At 49.8% G+C, this 20,847-nt stretch overlaps 1 protein-coding gene and 1 pseudogene across 2 annotated transcripts; one reads left to right on the plus strand and one right to left on the minus strand.

The window, feature by feature from the left end:
• Window positions 1-580: 580 nt before the first annotated feature.
• Window positions 581-8,934, plus strand: ASPRV1 (aspartic peptidase retroviral like 1). The gene has a single exon (XM_082357411.1). The coding sequence runs from the start codon at window positions 1,862-1,864 to the stop codon at window positions 2,639-2,641; it is 780 nt and encodes a 259-aa protein (XP_082213537.1). The 5' UTR covers window positions 581-1,861; the 3' UTR covers window positions 2,642-8,934.
• A 660-nt stretch (window positions 8,935-9,594) lies between these two features.
• Window positions 9,595-19,400, minus strand: LOC309611652 (STARD3 N-terminal-like protein pseudogene; annotated as a pseudogene). The gene is made up of 2 exons (XR_014249765.1): window positions 13,418-19,400; window positions 9,595-12,875 (listed from the first exon to the last, which is right to left on the minus strand). The product of XR_014249765.1 is annotated as an STARD3 N-terminal-like protein pseudogene (transcript).
• Window positions 19,401-20,847: the final 1,447 nt, after the last annotated feature.

The following is a 20,847-nucleotide window of genomic DNA, read 5'->3' on the forward strand; positions in this document are numbered from 1 at the left end:
GGGCTCCTGGAATGGCATGATGGCCCCACCTCAGCCAGGCAGCTGTGACGAGAGGTGTTGACCCAGCTGCCTTTGTGCTGGCTCACTGTGTCAGGTGGAAGAGACTGACACAGCCGCAGGGACGAAGTGTTTTTCGGCATGGTCAGGGATGCTGGGACCGTCCATAGGCAGGACTGGAGCCCGGGGCCTCTGGAATTCAGCCAGGCACTGGGTGATCGGTGGTACAGGCGGCTGGTGAGAAACAGGCTCTGGGCAAGGAAAAACAGCCCAGAGCCACAGGTGTGCCGCTGGTTCTCGCTCCTCTCCTGTGTTCATCTCTCCTGTTTGGTGACGGCACTCAGCCAGGCCTGGAGCCCAGCAGAGAGCACCTGCTGGCCCCAGAGTAAGTTTCTACGAGGCCTGGAGACAGACGTGCACGCGCAGGAGACGGACTTGTGAACGAACCAGCACAGCCACGCTCGCTCAACTGGGAGCGGGCACACCAGCGAGGGCCAGAGTAGAGAGCTCCATGGAGGGGCGACATTTGAACGGGGTCATAAATGTGGGCCCCCCAACAGCTCCGGTCACCCTGCACAGGCCCGAGTCAGTCTCCAGCCCTAGGACTCCCAGATCTGCCTTCTGGGCATCCATGGGGTGGCCTGGGGTGGCCCTCCACCCTCCCACCCCCTCCCCCAGCAAGAGGTCCCACAGCCAGCCTCCTCCATCCAAAGCCTTCCAGACTCTCACCACTGGCTTTGCCAACATGGCGGACATTTCCCCCTCTTGGAACACAAAGGAGTGGAATTCCCTGGCTGCTCTTTCCACGAATGACTGGATAAGGGGATGGACTACAGCACCTGGGGAAGGGGCTCTTGGAAGGCTGCTGGAAGGTGAGAGAGGAGGAGCCGATGGTGGGGCCCACCCAGAGCTAGAGCAGGAGCCCGATTCCGGATTCTGGCACCCACTCCCATAAATGCAAGATCCGCACCAGCCCACTTCAGGGCCCTAATGTGGGTGCACGGGCCAAGGCTTAGCCCACAAACATGCTGACTCTGAATTAGGTGTGATCAACGAGGGAAAATTACTCTAACAATGGCGTTCATGGAAAATGTGTGTGTCCCCTCATTTGTAAATCTGTTTATTTCTGGACATTCTTGATTCTGAGACTCTCTTCCATCTCCCTCTCCAGAGAATCTTACGGGATTCTCTACTTGGTTCAGAACGCATGAGAAACACCTAGCCCTCGCCACACGGAGCAGAAGCGCATAAATGTAAGCTCCTTTCCCTTAACCACTCAAAGGGGTCACTCGAGGTTGATGCAAAGGGGCTTCTCCAGTCTAGAAGCTGATGGGCCTCTGGTCCCTGCCTCCCCCTTGCTTCTCCAGCTGATGATAAACACCTGGATATCGTAACCTCCTCCTTGTCCTCATCTGTTATTCTGGGACATAGGCTGGGGAGGGTACCTGAGTAGGCCCCCTCTGACCCAGGCTGGCCTTTCTTGCAATGTGGGTGGCAGGTGCCCGTCCCGATGATGAATGCAGGAGGGTGAGGTACTGATCCTGCTCGATGGACAGGATGCTGGCAGGAGGGTAGGAGGAGCTGGGCGGAGCTTCCAGAACAAAGGCAAATGGGGAGCCCTGGGGGCCCAGACTAGGCATCAAAAAGGCTCTGCAGAGTGAGCACGCTACAGCAGCTGTCCGTCTCTGCGCCCAGCGGTCGGTCAGACAACCCTCACCTGGTCCCTTCTGCCTGCCCATGGCGAATACCGAGCAACACTTTGCTTAGAGAGGCCTTGTTCTCCAGCGTGATTGCACCAACGCTGCTCTGTGGCTTTCTCTACCTGGTGTGGGTTGCTGCTGCAGTTCCAGAGGAAAGCAGAGGGATGGCCGGGAGTGGAGCCAGGAGCCGGGAGGGCCGCCGGGAGCATGCCTTTGTCCTGGAGCCTTTTGATGGAGCCAATGTGGCCCCGCACCTCTGGCTATACCGCTTTGAGGTCATCAGTGACCTCAACCATTGGGACCACGCCACCAAGCTGAGGTTCCTGAAAGAGTCCCTCAGGGGAGACGCCCTGGAGGTCTACAGTGGACTCAGTCCTGAGGACCAGGGGGAACATGGGGCTGTGAAAGAGACCCTCCTGAAGACCTTTGGGGGACCCGGGGCGGCCCACAGCTACCAGCCCAAGGAGATCCTCTTTGCCAACAGCATGGGTAAGGGCTACTACCTCAAGGGGAAAATTGGCGAAGTGCCCGTGAGTTTCCTGGTGGACTCTGGGGCCCAGGTCTCCGTGGTCCACCCGAGCTTGTGGGAGGAGGTCACCGATGGCGACCTGGATACCCTGCGACCCTTTGAGAATGTGGTGAAAGTGGCCAACGGGGCTGAATTGAAGATCCTGGGTGTCTGGGATACAGTGGTGTCCCTGGGCAAGCTGAAGCTGAAGGCAGCTTTCCTAGTGGCCAACGCAAGTGCGGAAGACGCCATCATTGGGACTGACATGCTCCAGGACCACAACGCCGTCCTGGACTTCGAGCATCACACGTGCACACTGAAAGGGAAGAAGTTCCGCCTTCTGCCTGTAGGAGGGTCCCTGGAAGACGAGTTCGACCTGGAGCTCATAGAGGAGGAGCCCTACTCAGAGGAGGGGCGGCAGCAGCTCTCCTATTGAGAAGCCCCCTTTGCCTCACCCCCCAGATATTGGCGGGAGGACCCACCACGGTGGAGGGGAAGGGCACGTATCCTCAGGGGGTCACTCGGCTTGGCCAGCCCTCTTAAACCAACCCTCGCCCTCCTGCTCCTCCTCCCTCTGCAGGGGCCTTAATCTGCCCCTGATGCGGGAGTCTTCCATTGGAAAAGGAACAGGTGAGGGAGAGCAGGCTGGCTTTCTTGGGGGGGGGGGTGGGTCCTTGTGGTTGTCAAGCTGCTGTTGGTGGCAAAGACCCAGAGGCTAGAAGAAGGTTCCAAGAAGGCTAGAAATGATTATCTTTGGGAGAGGACTGGGGGACGCCTTCAGGTTCCCTGAGATGTGGCTCAATCACCTTTGGGCCCAGGTAGCCTGTCTCGGCTGGGCTGGGTCCTGGCTGCAGGGTCCTTACAAGCAAGACCCAGCCCTCATGGTGTGGGTCACAGCTGCCCTGGGATTCTTCACTGTTGGGTCTTCCCACCTGCACAATGTGTGTTTCCTTCTGCTATTTGCTTCAAAACCCATTGAGCCTTGTGCCAATAATTCATTACTTCAAAAACCAATAAAGGTTGACTCATGGGAAAACCATGTAATGTGCTGATTGGGGATGAATGGAATGGATGTGAGAGGGTGGGGAAAACAGGGAGTGAATGGAGAAGAGAAGGAAGGTTCAAGTATTTACAGAGGGTCTCGCTTGGAGATAGAAGAGAATACATATACAGTGACGATATATCTTGGATTTTCCAAGACAGCCTCAATTTCAAATATCTTGACTTATTCCCTCCATAATTCTTGTCACTTCTACTCTAATCATGATTCCTCTAATCATTACAAACTACAATATTTTAGTATCCAAATCGCCTCTTATAGCCAAGAGTGACCCTATAGTTGTGGTCTTGATTGGGGGTTGGAAAATTATGGTTATTGTAAACAACTGAGAAAGTATCTGCCTGCGAAATAGGTTCTTACAGCCACCTGGGATCCGGGACTTGGAGGCAGAAAGCAAGGCTGGGGGCCAGGTGTTAATCTGCATGGGGCGCCCAAGGGCATCTGGAGGGTAGAGGGGGCGGGGCAGCGGGAGGACATTCCAGATCCAGAAAATGGGGTCATCCCTCTTAAGGGCCTACCTCATATTTGCTTCCAAGTTCCTGCCCCTCTCTCTAGAACTCAGCAAGGCTGGGAATCTGAAGACTCCCTGGTCCGAAGGGAGATGAAGGGTGCAAAGCTTCAAGACCTTTTGATGGGAGGCAGGAAGGGCACCTTCCCTTCATGAGGGTGGAATGAGCTTCTCCTGGGAGTTTCCACCTGGGCATCCCTGAGGGAGAGAGAAACAGCCTGAGTGGGAACCAGAGGTGGGGACGAGCCTTCTTCTAAGAAGCCTCTGGGGACTTGACCTTGAACCTATCTGAGCCGAGAGTGGCTGCTTGTCCCTCGGATTCCAGCTATGATTCTCCTGGGAACGGAGGCAACGCTCAGCCCCTAATCCCTTTGATTACTGAAGCCCCTTCCCTGGGCAGCCCAACATCTTAACGGGAATTAGCTCCATCAGCCCCAGGGCACATGGGGCCACAGGCATTCCTGGATCAGGAGGAAGTCTTTCCCCAGGAACGCGAGGACTGGAGAAGGGGAGGCCCAGCCAGAGGCCTCGGCTTGCAGGGGAGAAGGAGAAGTGGAGAAGGGGGTGGTCTCGTGGCATCCAGGTCCCCCATCCCCCTTCTCAAATTTGGTTTTCAACCCCTAACAAATGCAGCTTCTCTCCTAGGCCAAACCCTCCCCCCAGGGGACAACGTAGGTGGCACCTCCCTGTGACCTGGCTAGGTCCTTCAGATCCTAGCCTCCTGCTGGGCTGAAGGAGGGAGGGGAAAGAGTGGATGGGAGGTGGACAGGGGAACGGGGTGCCAGGCCAGAATTTCAGGGCAACACCCAAGTTGTCCCCTCCCTGCAATTCCCCACGCAGACAGGGTGCCGAGCCCTGTCCTGGGTGAACAGGAACAGGGTGACCTGTGTCCCAGCCACAGAGACCCTCCCTGCCCTGCTCTGAGCGAAGAGAGTGTCTGACCACCAGGCTCTCAGCCAGCTCTCTCTCCTGGAGTTAAGTGAGCGCCTGGGGTGAGCCCAGCCAGACTGACACACCATGGCACAGGCCCCCGGGGAAGAAGGTACTAAGTGGCGGTTCTTACCTGGAGACCGGAGTGAGACAAGACAGGTGCTGCGTGTGTGTGTCGGGGGGCGGTTCCCAACGCAACTGTGTGCAGGGAACCCGAGGTGCAGGATGGGGACGCTGCTCTCCTGGGAGCAGAGTGTCAAGGGGGAGGGGGAGGCTGGCGAGCAGCCAGGGAAAGTGGGCTTTGGCCACAAGTCACAGAGGGCTGGACCCCTGGGTGGGGAGTTCGCACCTGACTCGCACACAAGTGTTTGAACAGTGAAGGAGCAGGAAGATTCACCTGGCTTCTGGGTATAGGATAGAGTAAGGCAGCAGCAAAGAAGGCAGCTTGGAAGCCATGGCAGTATTCAGACTGAGGGTCTGAACTTGAGATGACAGATAGGAGGAGACAGATGCTGGCAATGACGTGAAGGTCTAATCCTGCTGCCCATTAGAATCACCTGGGAAGATCAATTAAAGATGCCTCTTCTGGTGGTCCTGAAGTGCAGCCAGGCTCGAGAACACCTGGTCTTAATCCCAGCTGTATCCACCCCCTTGTGACCCAAAGTGTGATCCCTGGACCAGCAGAGAGGCAGTGACAGCATGACCTGGGAGCTTGTTAGAAATGCAGGATCTCATCCCCACCCAGACATGCAGCAGGACCTGTACTGAACAAAATCTCCAGGTGATTCTTACACAAACGTTTGAAAATCCCTGGCCTAGAACATTCTGATACCCCTAGTTAAGGGGCAACTCATGGTCCCCACCAGACATACTCTTTAATAATGACCACCTTACACTAAATGACTACTAATTCCGCCAACTGTGCTAGATAATTCTTCATGCTTTTATCCAGCAGACATTTATTTTATTTTTAAGCTTTTGTTTTGCTGTAACTCCAGACTTACTGAAAAACTGCAAGAGTAGTACAAAGAATTTCCATATATGGTTCACCTACTTTCTCCAAATATTAACATTTTACCAATTAACTTTATCATTCTCTCTCACATTCTCCGTATCTAGATGTATATGAACCGTTTGAAAATTGCAAATATGATATACATGTACCTCTAAATACTTTAGTGTTTATTGCCTAATAAACAAGGAATTCTCTTATATAACCACAACACAAGGATCAAAATCAGGAAATTAACACTGACATAATATTACTATTATCTAATCTACAGACCTTATTACGTCTTCCCGATTATACCAATAATGACTTTTATAGTGAAAGAAAACAATTGTTTTCTGATCCAGGATCCCATTCAGCCACGTAGCATTTAGTGGTCATGTCTCTTTAGCAACCTCTAATCTGAACAAGTCCTCAGTCTGTCTGTGTCTTTCATAACCTTGACATTTATGAAGAGGCCTGGTCAGTTATTTTGTAGAATGAGAATCTACATTTGGGTGACTCTGATATTTTCTCAGGATTAGATTCAGGTTATGTGTTTTGGGCAGGAATACCCAAAAGTGATATTGTGTCCTTCTCAGTGGATCATATCAGGAGGCATGGGATACCTGTTTGTTCCATTACTGGTGGTGTTAACTTTAATTAGTTGGTCAAAGTGGTGTCTGCCAGGTTTCCCCCCTGTAAACTGCATGTATTTTCCCGGTATAATTTTTTAATTAATTAATTTATTTATTTATTTTTGGCTGTGTTGGGTCTTCGTTGCCAAGCACTGGCTTTTTCTAGTTGCGGCGAGCGGGGGCTGCTCTTCGTTGCGGTACATGGGCTTCTCACTGCAATGTCTTCTCTTGTTGCGGAGCTTGGGATCTAGGCGTGTGGGCGTCAGTAGTTGTGGTGCACAGGCTTCAGTAGTTGTGGCACACGGGCTTCAGTTATTTGTGGCATGTGGGCTCAGTAGTTGTGGCTTGCGGGCTCTCGAGCGCAGGCTCAGTAGTTGTGGCGCACGGGCTTACTTGCTCCGCGGCATGTGAGACCTTCCTGGACCAGGGCTCGAACCCGTGTCCCTTGCATTGGCAGGCAGATTCTTAACTAGTGCGCCACCGGGGAAGTCCCCTTCCCTGTGTAATAAATGAGTGTCTTCTGGGTTGATGCTCTGAGACTATATAAGTAGCCTTTCTCATCAGTCACCCACTAGATCTGTTGATGATCCTTGCCTGCCCATGGTGATTTTGTAATTCTACCCTTCTACATTTGTTAGCTGGCACTCAACTCTAAAGAAGAGTTTTCCCTTCCTGTTTGTTTATTATTTATTTATATAATTGTAGACTCACAGACTCTTGTTTTATTCAGTGAGTTATACTCTGTTACTATCATTATGTATCTTGATGCTCAAATTGTTTTAAATTTGGCCTTGGGAAACCCTTCAAACTGGTTTCTGTCTTCTTGGGACATGTCCCCACCATCATCTGAACCCTTCTTTATTTTCTGTCACAAGATGTTCTAGGTTCATCTTGTACCTTCCCTGTACCACCCCTGAAATTGGCCATTTCTCCAAGGAGCCCTGGTTCCTTTTGGTGGAGTCTGGTATTTAGAAACCAGGATCTGGGGGTTGGGTGTGCTTATTACTACTAGGGTGTCATTACTCCTAGATCCTCTCAGTGCTCAGAAAAAAATATAGTACATCTATGTATGTTTCTGTATCTATCTGTATACATACTCTCTCTATATATTTGTATTTCTATATATTTAAAATACGAATTCATACTGAATCTCCAATTCCAACGCAGCATCACAGGGTTTATTCTAATCTTCCCCCTTTCCGTATTTGCAACTTCTTTCTCCAATGAGAAACCTGACTCCAGGTTACTTATTTGCTCTACCCTCAATACCCAGAAAGTCGTTTCAGCATTGCTAACTCATAGCCTATGAAAAACCAACCCAGAAGCAACCAGTTATTAATCACCTACCCAGTGCCAGGTGTGGGTGGGCCTTGGCAGCAAATAAACTTTCATAAACTATGAAATCAGACTGCAGTTATCATAAGGAGAGCTAAGCCTCCCAGGTATGCTTAGGTGCCAGTCTATGGCTATTACTTTACCTTGAGGACACAGTGTGTCCATCAGGAGGGCAGCTGGAGTCAGAGACCAAAGGCCACAAGTCCGTCTCTTGTGGCATGCTGAGGGAGTGGCCAGCCTCAACGTCCCAGACAGGTGACCTGGCCTGCCCACCTGGTCCTCAGCCCCCGAGGAGACACTGAGGCAGCTGTCAGAGCTGATGCCGCCACAAGTTCCAGTCCCGTCCGGCACTGTCCTGGCCAGGGCCCACTGTTGCCAAGCAACCCTGCGTAATGAATGTGGCTTCCTTGGCTGGGCCACAAAGAGGGTGAACCCTGGTCCGGCCACTCTAGCCACCCACTCCACCCAGCTGTTGTTTCTCACTGTGGGCTCATAAATCGGTTCTCAAGTTCTGACTGCTCAGATTCTGTGGGCCAGCCTCCCCCAAGCCTGGATGGGGGTGAATTCTCCACCTGTCACCTGTGGGACTCGCCTGGGGCTGGCTTTGCCCTGCCCCTTCTCTCTGAGCTCCCGTTAGAGTGTCTTCCAGTCCTGGGAAGTGTGTGAAGTGAGCCCTGCCCTCTAGGGGTTTACAGTCTGAAGAGGGAGGCCGCCAGGCAAAGGAACCCCGGATCTTACAGTGGCCCGGTGTCTGTCGTGTCCCCTCCTCACTCCCATCTGTGCAGGGGCAGAGGGAGGGTCACGTGGTGGGGCTGAGGGCCAGGAAGTGTTCCACAGAGGAGGTCTTTAAGCTGAGTCTCAAAAGACAAATGGTTGCTTCCCAAGAGGATGCAGGGCAGAGGGAGAAATGTGAGGGGCGGGAGGGAGGCAAGCCGGGCTGGTGCCGGCTAACGGGGTGACTGGGGCAGGGGAGACGGAGGGCCAGGTGGGAGGGGCCTGCACGGCCTTGGAGGAAACTCCAGAAGGCCAGGGATAGCCAACGCCGGATTTCTTCACCTCTAAGAGGCAATCAGTTCAAAAGTGTATTATAAATGTAATACTTTTTGGAGAAAGAAAAAAATCAACCCTGTTAGCATTAATGTATGCACCAACGGTATATCCTGACTTAAAAAGCAGTAAAACGTGTTTGTGGCGGATTGTGGGGGGGGAGGGGTGGCTGTGGGTCCTTAAGTAGAGAAAACACGTGACTTCATCTCAAGTACCAACTGAGACCCATGCAGCTGCCTGATGGGAGGTGCTGCACAGTATCCTGGGACTGTGTTCAGACACGGCCAGGGAGGTGCCGTGATCGATTAGTGCTGTCTGTCCTGGGAGCAAGTGTGGAGAATAAGCACCTGCCTCCTCTGCTGTGTGCAATCAAGGGCTCTTCAACCTTAGGTAATGGGAAGGCAGGGAGGTGACACGATGACATCCGTATTTGTAACACACCTGAGCCTCTCCACAAACTCAGAGATGTGTGAGAAATGTCATTAAAAAAAGTGTTTTTTTTTCCAAAATTAAAGCTAATTATGTCTAACTCTGAGCCCCCATTCAGCCAGGCTCCTAAGACAGTCACTCTCAGTCATTTTGGGAGCATTTCCTGCTCTGGATTGGGGAAAGGTCCCAGGATCTTAGGTGGCACTGAAGCATGGAGGGGAGGGGAGGCTGCGAGTCATAGATGCCCATGTCTCCGTCCACAGGATCCCTCTAGGCCACGTGACTGTACTGCTGGTCACGCAGTGTACGGTCGTACAAGGGGCCTGGGGTCCTGCCTTCCTAAGGACACCAGGCAACCGCTCCCTGTGAAGTCTTATCACTTCTCAGGATGAGGCTGCTGAGTGGTGTGTGGTGTCTCTCCTCTCCGGGACTGGCTACTGTCTGGCCCCTGTCCGGTGAGATCTGTCCTCTTCATCTCCTCTCACTCACCCTGAGGCCACCCCACACCTCCCGTCCTGGGCCCTCCAACGAACATGTCATCCTCGTGGGTTTGGGCAGGTACAGAAGACGGGAGGGGAAAGTATCTTCCGTCTTACAGGCAACACTGGCTTTTGGCCCAGGGACGTAAGAGAGCCCTAAAAGCCCCGGCTACTTGACTGAGACGGAAGAATCAGGAGCAAAAGCACACATTGGTATTTTCCTGTTCCACAGCCCACAGATAGGGCGCAGGGAATAAGACAGGGTCAAGGGAGGTTGTGTGGTGGGGATTTCGTGCTGCTCGGGTGCTGTCTGACCAGGCTAAGCAGGCTCAGTAGGGAAGGGGGCCGACTCCCAAGGTAACAAGGAGGAGGAACCAGCAGGACTTGGGGACCTCAGTTATGGGGTGTGAGAGTGGGACAAGCAGCAGTTCTCAGCTGGGGGCAGTTTTGCCACCAGGGCACATTTGGCAATGTCTGAAGACCAGTTCGGCTGTTACAACTTTGGGGGGTGGGGAGGTTGCTAATGGCATCCTCCAGGGACGCTGGAAAGCATCCTACAGTGCACGTGACACCTCCCACCCCACTCCCAGCACAGAATTCCCCAGCCCCAAATGTCAGCAGTGCCGAGACTGAGGGACTGGGCCTGACGTGACTCATCGGTGCTGATGTGGCCATTTCTTTCTAAATTTCACGAAACCCCTGCAGTGTAGGTTTTATCCCCATTTAACCGATGGGGAAGTTGAAATTGGGAAAAATTAGTCTGCCCAGCGTTGCTCTAATGGTAAGTGATTGAACTGAGGTTGGTGTTGAAGCCTGCCTGACTTTAGAGTGTTCAATTCAGTCCACCGGAGCGGTTTGGACAAACAAAGATTTGGCTAAAATGAGTTTAGGTTGTTTGCATTTATTATAAATAGAGCAAGGCAAAGTGGGTGAAAATGAATTTGAATAGCTGAAATGACCAACAAAGAGGTCTTCATTAACTAAACAAGTATATAAGGTATTTGCAAAACTCATGAACATGTTAACTGTGGTTGGAAACATTCATTGTTTTTATCACATTTTTTTATGAAAAAAAATTCACAAAAATCATCAAACAAGTAGAGGAGAAATATTGGCTGAAAATAAATTAGGAGGGGAAAAAAACCCCTAAAACCTTACCAAAATTCCATAACCATTTTTTGATTGTTGCTTATTATTGCTTGATGATTTTTTCATTGTTTAAATTCCTTTTAGTGTTTTTTTTCTTTCCTTTACAAAAGCAGTAGTGCTCATTATAGGAAAACCAGAAAATTAGGTCAATCCAAAAAAATATAAAGAAACGTCATGAAGAACCCTGCACCCACTCACCCTCCCTAGGTCAAATGTGGCATATTTTTCCAGACCTTTCTCTATAGACATTCATATGGATGTATTTTCCTTCATTCTTTCTCTTTCACTCTCTTTTCCTTTTCAAAAAGGAAATCCTCATTTTTCCTTTTTAGCAAAAATAGGATTATGCGGTAATTTCTGTTTTGTAAATTCCCATACTGTATTTGGCCAATTCCCTATTTTTGGAGACTCAGATTATTTCCAACATTTTGCTCTTACAAACTGCACAATACAGTAATGAAAAGGAACGTACTGCGACCACACGACACACACAAACCTCACAGCCATACTGTTGAGTGAAAGAAGCCAGACACAGACATGTACGGTGTGATTCCATTTATAAAATATTCTAAAACCAACAAGTAAAACTAAACTACAGTGGGTACAGATGTCTCCTCAGGAGGCAAAATTATAAAGACAAGAAAGAATGTGATTAGGGCAGAAGTGGGGTTGCCCTGTCCCTTTGGGTTATGAGAGTTCTGTGTCAGGAAGGGCATTTAGGGGCGCCTGGGAGCTAGCAGCGTCCTGATTCTTGACTGGGTGGTGTTTATAATAATTTACTATGCAGCACATTTAGGTTTTATGTACTTTTATCTGTATGAGTGACATTTCACAATAAATTTTTCTTCCATTTTGATATGTTGGATTTTATTACCTTTTAAAATTGTACAAATAGTGCATGTGCATGAGTTATAAAAACACAAGGGAAATGTAGGGAGTTAAAAAAGAAAGACAAAAGGAATCCGAGACATGAAACAAAAAAATTCCATTCTGCAAGTCAAAATAAAAAGATATTTTGCATACTAAAAATGTGTTATTCCAATATATTAAGAAGTCCTTTGATCAGGAAAACAGCGCAAGACTTTCTGCAACTATTCATTGACAGATCAGACTCAGTCTCACTGAATACAGGATGGATCATGACATTATCTTACCAGCCACAGGCAGGTGACTAAATGTATGTGGAGATGGTACCATGTCTGTGAGGTATTACAATCAATAAATTCTTTATTAGCCGTTCAGTAGCGTCAGCAGTGGATGTCACCATTTCAGCCTTCAATAGGGAGACCCCCAGTTCCGGTCCTTTTTTTCCCTTTGGTGACTTTCATTGAAGGTTTTTCACATTTAACAAAAGTCTCACTCATAGTTCTAAAAGTGGTCACTGTCCTGCTTTTCTTCAGCTTCATTTTCAGATCCTGCTTCGGATCCAGGAGGAGAATAAAACTGACCATCAGAAAGACCACCAGGTATCAGTGCTGCCCTCTCCGGGGCATCCTGAACTCTCAGGAGTCTGTTTTCTTCTTCTGCCTCTTGAGGTAACACCTTGAAATCCAGGAACCACGTCTCGATCCAGGCAAGGATGGAGGAAATGATGGGCAGCACGTAGCCAAAGCCCCTTGACAGAAAAGCTTTGAGAGGATCACTTTTGCTAGTGAAAGGGCACTGGTCACTGCTGTCGTCAACGCTATGGCCCACCAACGGTGCAGTCTGCACACGGCATATGCAAGTATTAACACTTTAGATCGAAAAACTGCCAAAAGAAATATATCAAAATACGAAGAGTAGTAGTCATACTACACCACCTCTTTCTCTAACGTGTTCTCAATACCTCCCTTCACATTTAACTCTATGACCCACAGTAACGTTACAAATAAGAGGTCAAAGGTGACAAACAAACAGAAAGTCCTCCTGACATCAGATATGCCTTTCTTTTCCTTTCCTTCATAGGACTCAATCCTGGCCATGAGTTGAGTGGGGTTGATGGAATGGACGTCTGCGCAGGGAAGCGTGCGAGCTCTGACCCCCCATGAGAGTGTTCTCCATGTCTTCTGGCAGGGGGTTCATCCTGCAGGAGGGTTAAAGGAGTCTCTCTCCAGCTCCACCATCCCTAGAGAGAAGAGATCTCATCAGGTGGTTCCGGGCCGGCCGCCCTAGGCTGCACAATAACTTTTTTTAAATGAACAGAATTAAAAGAAATAGCTAAAATATTAACTAGAAATTTAAAGCAGAGAGTAAAACTATTCTGAAATTTAAGCAAAATACTTGAAAAGGCACAAAAGGATGCACTCCACTTGCGTGCTACATCAAAATTCCAATGTTTGAAAAGTAAGGTGGAGTATATTTTTTTAGACCAAATTGTCCTTCGGGCTGAATTGTTTTCCTCTCACCTTGTTCTCAACCAAATTGTTTTCTTTCAGATTGGCTTTTGTTTTTGACCAAGTCATCTGGATTATTCTAAAGCTCAGGCATTTTCCGTGACCCTCATTATGCTGCCTTCACACAACTCTGATGGTGATGAAGTCCTTAATGTGCAGTAGAAGCCTCACTCCCTGTGTCTCACCATCTGTCCTTGGGGCATATGACATTGGAGACTACTGTCTGCCTCAGCTCTGAGCCAGAAGTTCGTCTCTTATTCATTTACTCACTCACCCATCCATCCATCCATCCGTGCTTCTATCCTTCCATCCATCAATGTGGGTCACTGAGCGCCCACTGCATGCCAGACACTGGCCTTGGTGCTGGGGCAGAGCCGCAATGGAGAGTTCAACCTCTGCTCTTGCACAGCTGCATTTGAATACCAAACAGACAAAAAGACAATTTGTCCCGTGGTGATAAAGAGAAATGAAGCAGGGTGAGGGGGATAGTGGATTGAAGTGATGGGGGATGTGCAATTTTATGCTGAGGGGGTCAGGGAGGCCTCGTGGATAAGGTGATGTTTGCGCAGAGACCTGAGTGAAGGGAGGTGGCTGGGATAGCATTCCAGGCAGGAGTAGTGAGTGCAGAGGCCCAGCCCACAAGCCAGGGCGGGTGGAGCAGAGTGAGTGAGGGGTAGGGCGGTAGGACCTGAGCTCGGGCAGGGTGGCCAGGGCCAGATCAGGTGGGGACCTGATGCCACTGATGAGACATAGACGTGCTGCTGAGCTGGATGGAGATCCACAGGAGGGTTTGGGCCAGCGAGGAAGGCTGAGATCTGATGTCTCTTTTAAAAGGGTCATGGATGGGGGTTTGGGGAGAGCCTGGGGTGGGGTGAGGGCAGCAGAGCCAGGGAGGAAGCTTTGCTGGGCCCAGTGCTGTCTGGAGCCCTGAGACCCCATCCCGGGGCCCCTCCTTGCTCTGCTTTGCCCTACGGGCCTCTTCATGTAACCTAGGGTCTTTGCTCTGTGGTGGCCCCTTCACTCTGGAGACTTGGCATCGAACCTGCCTGGCGACAGCCCCTCTGTGACAGGTGCATTCATGGCCGAGTACAGGAGTCTGTACTATCTCTTAAAATGCATCTGTCCAAGGCGCCCCTCACTTCATCCAAGAACATTTGGATCCTGATTCTGTCAGGCGGTCTGGGTGCCAACTTGCTACCTGGGGTCATCCCAGATGCAGAGAACATGCCAGCCACACCTGACTCCAAGTTCCCGGGATCCTGTTGAATGGGTCAGGGCTAAGGATAGTGTTCCGTTCACGCCACCTGTCGCTGTCTTGCTGGTCAACCCACGTCCACTCATTTAACCTTGGTGTGGCCACAAGTAATTTGTTAACAAAATACTGAAATTTGCAAGTGATTTACTTTTTAAAAATATGCACTAGAGCAGATTCCACGCTAGTCCTGTAAGAACGTTATTCTCATTTACTTTCAATCCAAGGAACTTTCTTGAGTTGGGAAGAAAGGGCGGTGTTCCTTCTGCTTCTGACAGGTGACTCAGACCCATGTCGACTCTGCCGCTGCCTCTGTGGAAACCCCCGGAAGAGGAGCCCCAGTTCCTCTAGACAAGGTGCGGTTACCTTCCGCCCTGAGGCAGCTCCCTTCTATACTTTGGCAAGTTTATTTCCGCTACTTAAAGGAAAACACACTCATCTTCCCTCTCCTCACTCTTGACCCTCATAACCTCACCCTTGCTTAGTCAACCTCACTTCCCCCCGCTTGCAAAAGAAAAGACCGGAACGTTTGTCATTATACACAGGCAGTGCTCTTATATGTCCATCCTCCTTGTTCTCTACAAGAGTGGACCTGAAATGACTTCTAAAATTACATACACTGAAATAGGATTTTTTTTTTTTGGCCGTGTGGCTTGCAGGATCTCAGTTCCCCGACCAGGGATTGAACCTGGGCCACAGCAACGAAAGCCCGGAATCCTTATCACTAGGCCACCGGGGAGCCCCCTAAATAGGAAATTTTAAAAAGAAAAATCAAGGTCAGAGAAAAGACTAGGGGGAATTTAGGACACCAATCTACAAATCACAGGGTCTCACATAATTTCTAAAGGTGAGGTGTGCATTTGGCTCTGAGCTTCCTGGCAGCCAGAGCAAGAAGAGAAAGATGATCAGTTTCATGAGTCACCCTTTCCCTGAGGAAACACACACCCTTTCTTCAGGGAAAGCAATGAGATTCTTGCACTGAGTTCTGAAAGTTTGTTTTGCCCAACATTAAAGGATCTAAGTATGGTGAAGAGAGAGCAATGTCACCCAGGTCCTCCTACCCTGATCATCTGTTTCCATTGATGCCTCTTCTAGGCCCCATGCTGTTCCATGCCCTGTGCTAGTCTGCACCTGACCGGCAACTACTTTGACCCAAGCTTTTAACTCCAAAGTTGCAGAGAATGTCACCATCTCTGTAGTTGCTCAGAGTTCACACTTGAAGTGTGGCGTCTTCCTTGATTGTCTGGCTAGAGCGCTAGCTACCTTTGGTCTGAATTGGCTGTTAGAAAGATACATGCAAATGCTGGGATTTGAGGATCCTGCACTCTTTTGATGAGTTCCTTGAAGGTGTAGGCATTTTAGCAAGGCCCTCTCTCTCTCAGAGCCACCCCTGCACTGCCTGCTTTCTCTTTGAGAGCTACCCTGCAGGGCTGAGGGGCTTAGGGCTAGATCTGCCCTTCTGAGTAGCAGCAAGGTGAGGGACCACCCGGAAAACGGCCCCTCCTCCACCCTGTCACCTTCAGTCCCTGAGTCATCCTTTCTCTGCTCCTCCTTTCAGTTTAACCACTTCCTGCCCACAATGTGTTGTCTAAATAGCACAGTCAGAATGACATATCTGAACACTTCCCTACCCTCTCATGTAATTTTCCCTTCCAGGCTGATTTCTTTCTGAAGTCAGAATTTTCTTTCCTGAAAATCTAAGTTACGTTCCCAACACTCCTGCAGCTTCTCTCCTTGCTAGTGAAATAACCATAATTGCTCACAGGCATTAAATGTTTCCTGGCCGTCAGGCACTGGGCTTTCCATACTTCATCTCCCTTAATTCTCCCAAAGAGACTCAGGAAGTAAATACTCTTATTATCCTCACTTTACAGACCCGGGAAAATAGGGCCCATGACACTTGCCCCAGGTCACCCAGAGAGGAAAGGCTGGAGTTGGCTTTGGCCTGTGGCTCCATCCCACCAGAGTGTGTGTGCTTGACCGTCACCCAGGACCCCCTTCTGAGGTATCTAAGGGACACAGCGCTCCCCCTAAGGATCTCTCCTTCCACTTGGCCAGCCCACTCGTCTTTGTTGATCAGAATTAGCTCCAGCACTTCATGAAAACATCATCTCCTACCTTCTGTGCACTGCGAATATCAGCAAGGCCAGGCAGGAGTCGGTCAGACATTCTGTTTGTAACTAAATGAACTTTCCAGCAGATGGATGTTGGGTCTCTCATCCCACTGGCCCCTGTGCAGGGCTGGGGACTGCCTCCAGGTGTGACCCGGCCTGGCATCTGGGTGGCCAACAGGGTTGGCTGGGCTGGTGTGTTTCTCCCTTTTCTCTGTCCCCTCGGCCCTCCAGGTGTCTTCTCTCCCGGGTCACGGTTTCCCTGAAGGTAGACAGATCCCCGACACAGAGCTCCCTGCCTTGACTGTCCTCGATCATCTCTGCCCCCGGGTGAGACCAAGGGCATCCTATAAAAGGCGCCCCCTCCTCCCCCAGAGCCTCAGTGAACCTCTCCAGCCCCCGAGTCCCTCGGCCACCAGCTCTGTCGTGGCTTTGGGGCCATACCCTTTGCTCCTGTGCTGGCTCTTGCCTCAGCTGCCCACTAAATCCTGAGCCTGTCTTCACCAGAGACACTGCCTTCACTCACAAGGAGGGAGGCTCCCAGAAGCTCCAGCCAGGCGGAGCCTGCCCTCCTGTCTGCCTGAAAGGGGCTCCCCTTCTCTCTCCCAACCTGCAGCTTCCTTTGCCTCTGGGCAACCTATTCACTCCTAATCAGCAGCCCCCATCCACCTCATCTGGGCTCCACGTGGACTCCCCAAGAGTCCCACATGGGACAGAGGGGGAGCAGAGCTGACTTGACACCCAGCCAGTGCCAAGCCCTGAACAGTGCTTCCCATGGGCCCCTTGACCCCTGAAAGCTGAGTGTCCCAAACTGATGGGAAGGAAGGCCTAGTGGGCAATGGGAACAGGGGCTGCTATTCCAGAGTCTTTGGGCAGGGAGCCTCGGTGTGTCCCTCCTTGTCTAGGTCACAGTGACATCTAAGCGGTGGACAAAGCGGCACTCGGTGACAGGGACTTGGAGGCTAAGTAGGAGGTGTATTTCGTAAATACCGGTTGAATCAATGGAGTGATGTCACGGGGTCTTCAGCCCAAATAACGTGGTAGCGGAAGAACGCCTTCAACTCCTCTACAGGTCGCGCTCCCCCAGGAGCAGTCTGGGTTGCTGCCACAGGGCCTGCGTCAGGGTCAGGAGTGGCTGGGTCACGGCAGGCTCAGAGGGGAGCTGGGATCCGGCGGTGGGTGGGAGGTGGGAGGGAAATGACTTAGGAATGACAATCCACAATTGTCTTGTGCCTTCCGCGTTTCTGCCCCACTAACTGGAACCGAAGGCCCCTCCGTGGAAAATAGGTAGCTGCATTCAAAGCCTTAAAAAAGGTGCTCTGCATGGAAAATAGATTAGAATCGGACACAGCTGCAATTTGCAAAAATGGAGGCAAGGGAGTGTGGGGCTCTGGAGTCAGAGCTCACCGGCTTCGTGGACTTGAGGCAAGATGCCTCGGCTCTCTCTCTCTGCTTCCTCACCTGTGACATGGGCACGATGAGGGCCTCAACCCCACGGCCGTGAGAGTTCCCCAGGGCACGGAGCAGAGCAGTTAGCACTCAGCACGTGCAAGCTGACCGTGATTAAGACATGGGTCCGAACAGCATTACAAAGGGCACTTTTCATCAGGCTACTGTGAACCAACCAAGTCAGGAAACCTTGGAAATAAGATTTGTCCTCTTGCAGGGGAGGCTATCTTTATGTGAGAGCTGTCTTCATAGTTACCTGTGGTTCAGAGTCTCCTCTCCTCGGCCACAGTAAACGGGGATCCTGAGGCTGGGGCAGGACGTAGCTTTCTTCCATGTTGCTGGCAATTTAGTCTTTGGTGGGTTCAATTTGGAGCCTGACCACAGAGATGGGTTCTAGAATCACATGTCCTAGGAGGGTCCAGATGTGTCCCTCCTTTTTGGAGAAAGCAGAAGAGCTAGGCTACTTTCCCCAAGCAGAAATACCAGAAGGATCCTTTTTATCATAAGACCCTCAGGCCATCATAGTTTACGTCTAGGGCATCATAAAGACCCTTCAAAAATTTCAGGTGGTTTTTACAATAAGAAGTCACTGGTCAAGAAAGAGAAAGACACCTCTTTCCTCTGAACGAGCGCTCGGCTGAGGGAATGCGCTTCAGGATGGTGCTCTCGACTCAGAAAACTTGCCTGGCTGAGGACTTGAACGCCAGTCAGCTGCGCTAGAAAGGCAGCTCCAGAGGGCAGGGTTTTGTGTGTTTTGTTCATTGGTTTGTCTTCAGCTCTAAGATAGAGAGACTAGGCACTCAATCCCTATTTGTCAAATGAATGAATAAATGTGAATTAACCAAGGGGGTAATATGTAAAAAAACGAATCTCTGAAATCAGGTGACTCTTCTCCTCTCAGTAACTTGTGCAACACAGGAGGTCCTTCCCCGTGTGGTGTCTCCACACCACCCATCACACACCACGGGCTCCCAGCCACGCCCCAGTCCCAGGAGCTCTCCCTTCCCCATCACCTGCCTCGTTGCACTGGCTGTTCTCTTTCCCTGCAAGCCTTCTTAACATTCCAACAACCACTCTTTCTCCAGGGCCCAACTCGAATGCCACCACCTCTGATTTCTCACTGCCCGTCCCCGTACGACTTTATTCCACCACCGACTATATTGCGTCAAACTGTGAGTGCATCTCCCTCTTTTCCACCAGACCACGGGCTGCCGGAAAGACGGGGCAGTCTCGTTTGCTGCGCGGCCCCGAACGCAGCCTGCGTGGTCAGACTGGTCGCAGGGAAGCCTATGGAAAGCTAGGTTTTCTGGGATGTTAAGAGAGCGAGCGCATGAGCAGGAGAAACGGGAGGAGAGCAGCTGGGAAGCGCTTCAACCAGAGCCACACAATCAAAGCTCCCATCACAGAATCCAAGGGCTGAAAACTTTTGGCCAGCAAATTTTCCATGAAATTAAAAGGAAAAAGAAACCTGATTAACTCAGTTCTGTAAGTAAAAACCATGAAAGGCTAAACTGGGATACAAAACATCCGGAAGACCAAAATTTCTTTAATAATGAAATAATTTATTATTTGTTAACAGTTGAACAATACAGAAGTTTACATATACACAGCAAAGATTCTCTGAAACATGAGTAGTTCTCAAAATGCACGTACTAACTGTAGTAAAAAGCACCATTCTCTATGTCTTGACACAGGATTTACATTGGCATCGTATTTACATAAAGAAATAAACATCTGGAAACAGAATTTCATACTCTCTCATCTGCTGCTCCCTGTTTAGGCTGTGTTCACCGTTAGGAAGATGGCCCCCAACGCTGATGGTTCACAGCAACATTCCCAGAGCACCAATTCTAAGGACAAGGGGTCAAGGCAAGCTTGGTTCTCTGGTAAAAGCTAAAATGAAGAAAGCCCTCTCAATCCTCCACACCCCCCAGACAGAATAAGAAATCAAAATTTAAAATCTGGGTAAATCTTTGAATCTAGTGCTTTACTAATTCTCATTTTATGATTTTGAGAGAAGACAAAGATATTCAACTTCTTCAGCCATTCGATAGCTGACTCTAACAGTGCCAGGCAGTTATTTCTTCTTTCAGAAGAACACAGGGTAAGAAAATCATCCATGTAATAAATATTAATGAAAAAATCATGATAAATCACATATCGTACCCCCCAGCCCCGGCCTCATCCCCAGGTATTTTTGAAAACAAAACATCCCACAGTCTACAGAGATCTGATAGTGTAGAATGAGAAAATCCACCTCACCTAAAGGGGTCTTTGGGCTGTCTTCTGCCAGGAAGGATTTTTAAAATCAGGAGTAGCCAGCAACCTAAACATACTGCATCCAAGAGTTAAACATAGAAAAATAATAGATTGACATGTAGGAAATCGCCTTGCAGCCTTTGACTTTCTGGTGTTCAACACACAGGGCCGGTAAAGGGGAAAGACAAAGAAACTTGGGGAAACAAGTAAAGAAGAAAGAAAGGAGTGAGATTCGAGGGAATAAAGCACAATGAAAGTGGTATCCTTGCCAATACAGTATGATATAAAAACCTGAATCATGTGTATGTGTATACTTTTCAAAAATAAGTTTTTTCTTTAAAGGATGGGGGAGAGGCAAGAAGAAAGCCCACGAAATCCATTATCAAGCCCCAATATGTTGTTAGTTATTTTGAGCATCACAATTTTACCTAGTTTACACACCCCAGGATTTGCTTTTGGCCACTTCAGGGACGGAGAAGAGAGGCCCCTAGGAAACCCCAGGTAAGGGCCCTTTGTTTCTTTTGAAAAAAGTAGAGGTTAAAGGAGAATGCCCACTTTAAAAAAAAAACCCTCAAAGCACTCAAGCGGCCGATTGCAGGGTCAGGGCCTTCTTAGTGCTCAATTGTGAATCGA

The sequence above is a fragment of the Balaenoptera borealis genome (assembly GCF_965194805.1).
Source record: "Balaenoptera borealis genome assembly, chromosome: 15".
In the NCBI taxonomy this organism is placed as follows: domain Eukaryota; kingdom Metazoa; phylum Chordata; class Mammalia; order Artiodactyla; family Balaenopteridae; genus Balaenoptera; species Balaenoptera borealis.

Bases quoted from the DNA above. Each gene is read 5' to 3' on its own strand.
- ASPRV1 (XM_082357411.1), top strand. From the start codon at position 1,862: ATGGCCGGGAGTGGAGCCAGGAGCCGGGAGGGCCGCCGGGAGCATGCC.